Below are 9,778 nucleotides of genomic sequence, written 5' to 3'. Positions count from 1 at the left end.
GTGGTGGTGTAAGGGGGGGATAAGTATACTAGTTACAGTATGTGTGTGTGGTCATAAGGGGGCCCCAGAGATAACAGTGTATAGTGCCCCAAGATTTCTGTTGCCCGCCCTGGATGGAGGAGGCTGTGTACGTCTTTGGCATGAAGCTCCAGGGGCCCGATTCAGACTTGATTGCAGTGCTGCAAGTGTTCGTAGCCCAGTGGTCAGGGAAATCCTGCCCATGTACAATGCTGCAAATGCATCCCTGTGTTCTTTTCTGTGCCAAGTCCTGCACTTGTGCTCTGCTGGATTTTTCTCTACATCCACACTCCTGAATCCTGTCTCCAGTCACGTGTCACAACCTTGCCCAGTTCCAGCTGTGCTCCCAAGTGCATAAAGCCATTGTAACTACACCCTGTCAATTTACAGCTCGGTTAAAGTACTTCCATTCCAGCCATACTGTATGTGCAGTTTATTCATGTCACAGTAATACCAATATGAACCTTCAGGTTTCATTTCCTTGCTGTATCAGCCCTGCCTGCAGTAACTCTTGTCTTGCCTTGCCAGTTCATATTCTCCAGGTAAATAAGTCTTGTCCAGTGCAGACACCATGTGACTCTGGCAGAGGTACGCATTTGAATGCTGGGTGCAGCAAAGCCAAAATCCCCAATGGGGAACCCTGGTGTAAGATACCACAACTCTGTTCTGGGTCATGCCAACCAGCGGGTATACGCCTTTGGCATGCATGTACCTTAACAGAAGGTTATCCTGGCAATTGATGGCGCATGAAAAGGTCAAACAGGGTCTTTTTTGTATTTTTGCCACCAGGCTCCACCTCACAGAGAATAAGGACCATACAGTTGCCAATGCCTACCACAAATAATCATTCAGTCATTTAATCAATCAATCTTTGGTTTTATTCTTCTTAAAATAATTTAGTCATTCACATTACTCTCTGCCCATACAGTTGCCTATCACAATCAATCAATCAATCAGTCATATTTTATTTTATTACCTCCATTTCCCTGTACCTCCCTCAGGCCCCTGATGAGTGAAAACATTCTTGGTCACTTTCTATGGGGTCATATAGTTTATTAAACTACCATCCTATCTGCCACAGCAGTGCCACTATGTTTCCTAGATGTGACATATATATAAAGTTGAATTTGAACAGTCACATGTGTGCCACCAACTGCTGCTCTTAAAGGAATCTTAATTTTTTCCAGCTGTCCAAAATGTAAAATTGGTGACAGTAACCGTGTTAGTACCGTGTGTGTATATGTGAGCAGAGTTGGACTGGCTCCCCAGGGATCTGTTTCCATTTCATTTATGTCAGATAATGTTTAGAAGCACCTGGCTCCCTGCATTGCTAACATCACACAGGATGATTGCAGGTGCGAATGGGCAAAACCATGTGCACTGCAAGTGGTGCAGATGTAACATGTATAGAGAGAGTTAGATTTGGGTGAGTTTTTTTGTTTCTGTGCAGGGTAAATACTGGCTACATTATTTGGTACTTGTTTCCTAGCACCGTGCCCATCGCATACCGTACTTAGTGGTGTGCGATGCAATATTCACGTTAAATTAACAGGAGTGCTTGTACAATGAAATATCGCATATATCGCATAGCATTGCATGGCAGCAAATGGCATGCGATGCTATACGATTTTTAATTGTACAAGCACCCTGATGGGTGCTTACAATGTTAAATGCACCCCCATTGTCAACGCCACCCCCAATATCAACGACAACCCAAAGTGTGGTGAGCGCAGCGAGCCCGCGAGGGGCGGCGGTACGCGTCCTCTGACCTTTTCACACCCCCACTATCCACGTCGGCGTGGAGTTGTTATTAGATAGTGTGGTGAGTGCAGCGAGCCACCAAGCCCGAAGCGTGGCGAGCGGATGCGGAATACGAGCCCGAAACATGGCGAGCGCAGCGATGGGATGTGGAATACATTTAAAGTAATCCATGTCCGCTCGCCATGCTTCGGGCTCGGTGGCTCGCTGAGCTCGCCACACTATCTAATATCAACTCCACGCCGACGTGGATAGTGGGATATGAAAAGGTCGGAGAACGCGCTCGTCACGCTTCGGGTTGGAGTTGATAGTGGGGGTGGCGTTGACAATGGGGGTGCATTTAACATTGTAAGCACCCACCAGGGTGCTTGTACAATAAAAAATTGTACGAATCGCATCGCATCGCATGCCGCTATATTGCATGCAATGCGATTGTAGAAGATGCACTACGATCAAAATCGTGCTAGGAAAGTACCCATTATTTTCACATTGCAATTTAGATTTCAGTTTCAACACACCCCACCCAAATTTAACTCTCTCTGCACATGTTACATCTGCCCCACCTGCAGTGAAGATAATTTTTCCCATTTTGAGAACAAATTTGTACTGCGCTCAGATCTGAATAAGGGCCATTGTCCTGACATAAATGGACCGGAAATGGATCCCTGGTGAGCTAGTCCACCTCTGTATGTAAGACTTTGTGTGATGCATTGCATAAAGTAATTGGCTTCAGCAAGACTCAATATTGTGGGTGGTAGAGGTTGGCAATACTGCAGCTACAAGCTGGGAAACATATTTACGTAACCATAGGGATAAAAGGACTTTGATTTATGTTACAGCCGAGTTTAAGCTCAGCTGGATACGAACGTATGCTTTTTTTTTTTTATTCTGGTAATTTACTGAGCAATCCTGTGGTTAGCCTCAGTTAAACCTGTGGTCCAAGGAATCCAGAATGCTCTAACCTCCAGAGAAATGAGTCCACCAGAGCCGCAGTTCCGGTGTTCCTGCCACACTCAGATCTAGGGTGACCAACTCATCCTTTTAATCCGGGACACATATTAATTACACAGGTTCTGTGGCTGGCTTTCACCTGGTTTTAAACTGCCACACCTCAAGACTCCATTTCACCTGGTTTTAAACTGCCATAGAACCTGTGTATTTAATATATGTCCCGGATTAAAGGGATGAGTTGGTCACCCTACTCAGATCCCACGTTGAAGTAAAATGTCATGCTCCCAGCATCGGATTGTCTTGGATTTTATATAAGGCGTATAACCCTGTAACTCACCCTGCACTGTACTCTGCATTACTGGCAATGCTGCATTACGGGCTGTGCGGTGTCCAGACTCTGTATGGTGACTGTGTATAATGGGCACACTGCATGCTGCGCTGTTCTCTTCTGTGCTACATTCCTCCCAACATGACCCTCTCCACGAGGGACAGAATGCTTTGTTTCTTAATTCATGATTGCTATCATCTGTTTTAAACAGGGTCATTGATAAGAAAGGTGTTTCACCACAGGTGAGAGTAATCATTGTAACATATACATGCTTGTATATATTAGAAATGTATATATTAAAGTTATTAGCAGTTTCCACCTCAGAAATGATATTGTGTAATGGACTCTGGTAAAAATATGGTAACAGTTACTGAGCAACCTAAGTGCACAAGTTACCAGAAAATGTTCTAAGCAATGTGGCATGGACTCATATGTATATTAGTAACATGGCTGATGAAAGACTTTACTAAATATGTGCTCTAGTGTTGTATTATTTGACAAAAGACATTGGTGGCAGTGGAATGTATTATTTCTCACATAAGCTCTGGCTAAGCAGCGCCTGTACTGTGCTGCCCCCTCAGTGAACTTTGCCATAGCTGCCAATCAAATCCATTCAGTGAGTGTCCTCGAGGACACTGAAAGTGCGGGAAGTCAGCTGTCTCGAGGGCTGAGCGGGAGAACAGCTGTGCTCGTGCCCATCAGCTGACCTCCCAGCCCATGTATAAAAGAGCTGTCAGTACAAGTAAAAGACAGACTGCTGTTCCCTCTTTCTGGTGCTCACCTCCCTGCTCGCAGCTCCATGCTGTAAACTAAGCTGTAGACATTACTGCTGCAGGAGAGGTTAAGAGCCTGGGAAAGAGCCTGCCTGTGTTTGATTGGGAGCGCTGCTGGAAATCAGCGTTTGAGCCCACATATTGACTGATAAGGAGCACAGTGACAGAGGGAGATCAGAATTACAGCCTCCTTTCAGCCCATCCTAGCGGCGGAATTCAAGAGCCCCCACTGCAGCCAAAGCTTGACTCACCTGCCGCCCAGCAGAGACTCATGTCAGCGGCCGGATACTGAGTGACGCCGCCTGATCGGGAGAAGCAGAGTGAGTGGCATCCCTACAACGCCCTCTACACCCTGGTGCTGCTCACCAGCGGGAGATGGGAGGTAGCGTTGGAGAGTGAGGTGAAAAGCCTGACTGAGAGGAGCGCCGGATCGGTGACCGCTGCCGCTGCTGAAGATAAGGGAAGCGCCGCACAGCCGCCTCCTCGTCGCCGCCTCAGGGAGAAGATTCCGCCCAGCGCCAGTGATTGACAAGACGCGCCTCCGCTGGCGTCATCTCCCACAGCGCCGCTGATTGGAGCCGGAGGCCGACGCCCAACCAACGCAGTGAGTAGCTGCTGTCAAAGCCCCTCTACACCCCGGTGCCGTCCTGATTATAGGCGGTCACCGGCGGGAGACGGGAGGAGGCGAGACAGCGAGGAAAGGAGCCGCCCACCGCTGCCAGCTACACCCAGGCTGGGAGAAGACAGTGTCAGTGCCTCCCAGCCAGCATCGACGGCCCGCCCCCAAAGCAAACTGACTCCTACCACTGCTCCAAGTGGGGGAAGCAAGCCGCCTCCCAATTGCCGCCCACCATCACACTTACAGAGCAGCCCAAGCACCGCAGAGAGGAAAGCAAGCCGCCTCCCAATTGCCGCCCACCATCACACTTACAGAGCAGCCCAAGCACCGCAGAGAGGAAAGCAAGCCGCCTCCCAATTGCCGCCCACCATCACACTTACAGAGCAGCCCAAGCACCGCAGAGAGGAATGCAAGATTCGCCGCCCTGCAGCCGCCCACTAGCACTGCTGTAACGCCCCTCTACACCCTGGTACTGCCTATGCAAAGGGTAGCTACCAGCGGGAGACGGGAGGAGGCATAACAGCTATTGAGAAACAACCCTGCCACAGAAGAAATGCTGATCCACTATCAGAAATAGGTGCTCCTCTGCTGACATTACCCTGTGACCTCCCATGATCCATTCTTGCCGCACAAATAGGAGAGGGGAGAGGTGGTGCCCATCCTAAATCAGAGTAGCCCTGTGTCACACCCCTCTACACCCAGGGGCCGCCTGCACCTATAGCGGTATCCTGCGGGAGACGGGAGGTGGTGCGACAGCAATCACTTTGGGCATTGAGGAGAATAGGGCAGCCACAGAAGATAAGACAGCTCAGGGGCAGAGTCAGGAGCAATACCTATCAGTTACTGCAGTCAAGTACAGCAAAGTGCAGGAAGAGAGGAAGATAGAGAGAGAGAGACTAAGACAGACAGATTACAGCTGCGAGAATTGGTGAGCCACAAACTCTATTCATTGCACCTATACACTATAGGTAGCCAGTTTTTGACCTTTTATAGTCAAGTGTATTAACTTCAAGCATTAAGGACAGCACTGAGTTAGCCAGACTATAATTCAGATTCACTAAAGTAGAGGATTTCACTACCAGTATAAAGAGCTCAGTATTGGGCTTTATGCCAAATCTTTAACTTTGACTGATTATATTTGGCAACAATGTACCTCAAGCTGCATTAACAGTACAGCCAAGTAACACATTTGTAGCAAGGAGCATTTAAGAAGACTATTTACTTATCTACAGCTATAACTGTTTCTAAGGGCCCCAACGCGCGCCAACGAAAGCATCCATATCTATATACTGTATTTATTGTTATTATACTGGCCAGTAATGGGTAATTTTTGTAATGCATGCGCTATTTTTATTGTATAGGAAAACATAAGGGTTTTAGTGTGTTTTTGATATTACATATATATGTGTATATGAAATGTAATACGATGTTTGTATTTTAAGTATTTACTGCATCTAATTAAATTACTTTAAAGTATACTTACCATTTGTGGGGTATTTCCTTAACACCATTCACCGATATCTAGATAATAAATAGAGATAGTGGGTTACCCAAGTGACCCATATATATATACTTCTAAAACTTGGGTGGAGGCACATCACATTAACAGTACCCTCATATTTAAAGGAGGGTTACATTTGGAGGCACAGGCCGAGATCCGAAAAATAGGATCTACTGTTTACCAAACAGGAGAAAATGGAGATCATATCAGGGAAAGATATTTATGAATGGTGTTCCAGGGAAGGAAAAGATGAGGATAAATGTTTTGCAGTAGGAGGAAATTTTTCCGAATTTACTGATGATAAAATAATACAGCAAATAAATAGGCTATGTGGTGTAGTCAGACCTAGAGTGATAGATAAATGGAGAGGAGAATTGGGGAAAGTTGTGGCTGTGTTAATTGAGACTGACGAGGACTTAGACAGTGAGTTAATACCATTAATGATTATAGCTGACAAGCAGACGGGGAGGAGATGGCACATTATGTGGCCTAAAGTAACAGAAGAAGAGGCTGCAAGTGTGCATGCGTCAGCATTCAGGTCTGGAGAAGGAAATGAGAGGGGTGATGCTGATAGAACCACTCAAGAAAATGATACCAACCTAAATGGTAGTCAATTCGAGACTATGGTAGGCAGAGTAGTCACTCAGTTGGAACGTTGGCACTATGAGGGCAGCTATAGAAGATTAAGAATCTTTTCTGGGATTATCCCTGTACCCACTGGAGAGGAGGCTTATGAAGCCTGGAAGGAGGCTGCCATACAACAAGCCGAAGAATGGCAATGTCCGGATAAAATAAAAAGGCAAAGAATCGTTGAAAGTCTGAGAGGTCCAGCTATGGGGATAGTACAAGCTGCCCGGCGTAGCAACCCAAATGCCACGTTGGACACCTACTTCGAGGCACTCGATTATGCCTTTGGAACCATGGAAGACGTCGGGGACCTAACATCCCGCTTATACCACACTTTCCAAGAATCAGGAGAAAAGCTGAGTACCTTTCTAATTCGTGTAGACAAGCTGCTGTACAAGATTGTGGACAAAGGAGGGATTGAAAAGAAGGATGTCGATAAACAGCGGATGAAGCAGCTTCTAAGGGGGGCTTTGACCAGTGATCCTGTAGCGCAGAAATTGAGGTGCTCAACAACGCAAGAACCTCCTCCTACCTTTAATGATTTGCTCAGAGACATAAAGCAAGATGAAGCACTGATCGAAATGAGGGAAAAGACCGTGAAGAAAGTGAAGGTGGTCCAGCCTACGACAGAAAGCAGTGAGTTCGAGAGCAAGGTTCTTAAGATGTTAGAAGAACAGAATAAAAAGATAGAGGGTTTTTTGACCAAACAGAACTCCAAGACTCCTAATGTGAACAGCTATACCCCAGTGAGAGGCTTGGGCAGAGGAAGCGGTAGAGGGTGCTTCAATTGCGGAAGATTTGGACACCGAGCATTTGAATGTAATAGAAATGTATACAGAAACCCTGGCAGAAGAACTGAGAATGATGAGCAACAACAAGAAGGCCAGAATCAGGGAAACGGGAGAGGGAGAACTATGAACCCCGCATAGACTCCCTTGAAATCACGTACTGTGCCATGGGAAACTCATGGTGGAATGGGGAATTGCCTAAAGGTTTGGTGGGGCCCTCCTGCCATTTGAATGCGACCATCAACGACAAACCATGCCGAATACTCCTCGACAGCGGATCTCAAGTGTCCATAATCTTTGAAAATTGGTACCAAGAAAACTTGTCTGATGTACCCATTAAACCACTCAGCGGGCTCGTGATATGGGGACTTAGTGCCGAAAAATATCCATATTCGGGCTATGTACAAGTGACTCTTAAATTCCATCAAGAATCATCAGAAGGAGGTGACACTTTGGAGATCCCTTTAATTGCCTTGGTGTGCCCTGATTTATCGAAGGAGAGAGGTGAGACACCAGTGATCGTGGGGACCAATACCCGGTTGTATTCTTTGTTACAAGAATGGCAGGAGGGTGAGAGTGAGCAGTTCAAGACGACTTCTTTCTGCATACAATCTAAAGAAGATAAATTCCATGTCTGCTTTGAGGGGAGCGACATTCATAAAAGTGATAAAGATGAACTGATCTTTGAACTTGAAAAATACCAACAGGCATTCTCCGAGGGAGAGTGGGACCTTGGCACAGCAAAAGGAGTTGAGCACAGCATCCGACTTACCAACGAGACCCCTTTTAGAGAACGCTCCCGACGGATTGCCCCAGCTGACTTCGAGGATGTGAGACAGCATTTGAAGGGATTGATCGAGAACCAACTAATTATTGAATCTCGGAGCCCTTACGCTTCCCCCATAGTGGTGGCCCGAAAGAAAAGCGGCAAAATCAGAATGTGCGTAGACTATCGTACGCTAAACCAACGCACTATCACTGACCAATACACTGTGCCCAAAGTGGATGAGGCCCTAGACTGCTTGCAGGGGAGCAACTGGTTCTCGGTGCTCGATCTTAGAAATGGTTACTATCAGATCCCTATGAAGCCAGAGGACAGGGAAAAGACTGCTTTTATATGTCCCCTGGGATTCTTTGAGTTCCTGAACATGCCCCAAGGGATCAAGGGAGCCCCTGCAACGTTCCAACGGGCTATGGAAAAGATTGTCGGGGATATGGCGTACAGAGAGGTGGTCGTATACCTCGACGATATCATAGTATTCGGAGCCACTTTAAAAGAACACAATCAGCGCCTTTTAAAAGTACTAGAAAGACTAATCGAAGGTGGATTGAAACTATCAATCGACAAGTGTCTGCTGTGTCAATCAAAAGTCAAGTATCTGGGCCACATCGTCAGTCGGGATGGGGTAGCTACTGACCCCGAGAAGGTGGAGGCGGTGAAGAAATGGCCAAGGCCTATTAAATTGAAAGAACTGAGGTCATTCCTAGGTTTCTGCGGGTATTACCGGAGATTTGTTCCCAACTACTCCAGTGTGGCAAAGCCCCTAACCGACCTCACCAAGGGGTATCCTTCGCTGAACAAGAAAATTAAGAGCAAGAAAGAGTGTTATAAGGTTGGTGAGCCTTTTGGAGAACGATGGACCCCAGCGTGCGAAGCAGCTTTCTTATCTCTGAAGAGATGTTTGACTGAAGCACCAGTACTAAGCTATGCGAACCCTGACAGAACATACACACTCCACATCGACGCCTCTCTAGATGGACTAGGGGGAGTGCTATACCAGGAGCACGAGAACGAATTACGGCCTGTATCATTTGCCAGCAGAGGACTGAGTGAGAGCGAAAGGAGGTACCCGACGCACAAGCTAGAATTTCTGGCTCTGAAGTGGTGCATTGTCGACAAGTTTCACGACTATCTGTATGGGACATCATTTATAGTGCACACTGATAACAATCCACTCACCTATGTGCAGAGTACCGCAAAACTCGATGCCACCGGGCACAGGTGGCTGGCCGCCTTAGCTCTCTATGACTTCTCCTTGAAATACCGTCCGGGTGTCAACAACACAGATGCCGATTCACTCTCCCGCATTCCAGGCCAACAAAGTAACAGCGTAGAAGATGACTGGATTGAAGTGCCTGCCAGCTGTATTAAAGGAATGTGCCATAGTATTGGAGTAGAGCTGCAGTCTGAAAAGAGATGCGTGGATTGTCTGGGGCCGCCGCCGCAAGTTCTACCACTATCATATTGCTGGCTCAGTAAAGTCGAGATGGAGGGACTGCCGAAAGTGAGACAGGATCAATTAAGAAAAGACCAGCGAACTGATCCCGGTATGCAGTATGCCTTCTGGAATAAGTCTGACCATAATGTTTCACAAGACATCAAAAGAGAAGCTGAATTGTTGAGGCGACAGAGGA

At 46.9% G+C, this 9,778-nt stretch overlaps 1 protein-coding gene across 1 annotated transcript; it reads left to right on the top strand.

The window, feature by feature from the left end:
• Positions 1-6,142: 6,142 nt before the first annotated feature.
• LOC146036903 (paraneoplastic antigen Ma1 homolog) lies at positions 6,143-7,504 on the top strand. Its single transcript, XM_083160747.1, has one exon. It carries the CDS (start codon positions 6,143-6,145, stop codon positions 7,502-7,504), a length of 1,362 nt encoding a protein of 453 aa, XP_083016873.1.
• Positions 7,505-9,778: the final 2,274 nt, after the last annotated feature.

This window comes from Crinia signifera, chromosome 9 (assembly GCF_055691185.1).
Source record: "Crinia signifera chromosome 9, ASM5569118v1, whole genome shotgun sequence".
Classification (NCBI taxonomy): Eukaryota; Metazoa; Chordata; class Amphibia; order Anura; family Myobatrachidae; genus Crinia; species Crinia signifera.
Note: the sequence above shows the minus strand (reverse complement) of the source record. Positions and strands in the feature narration are given on the sequence as shown.

Bases quoted from the DNA above. Each gene is read 5' to 3' on its own strand.
- LOC146036903 (XM_083160747.1), top strand. From the start codon at position 6,143: ATGGAGATCATATCAGGGAAAGATATTTATGAATGGTGTTCCAGGGAA.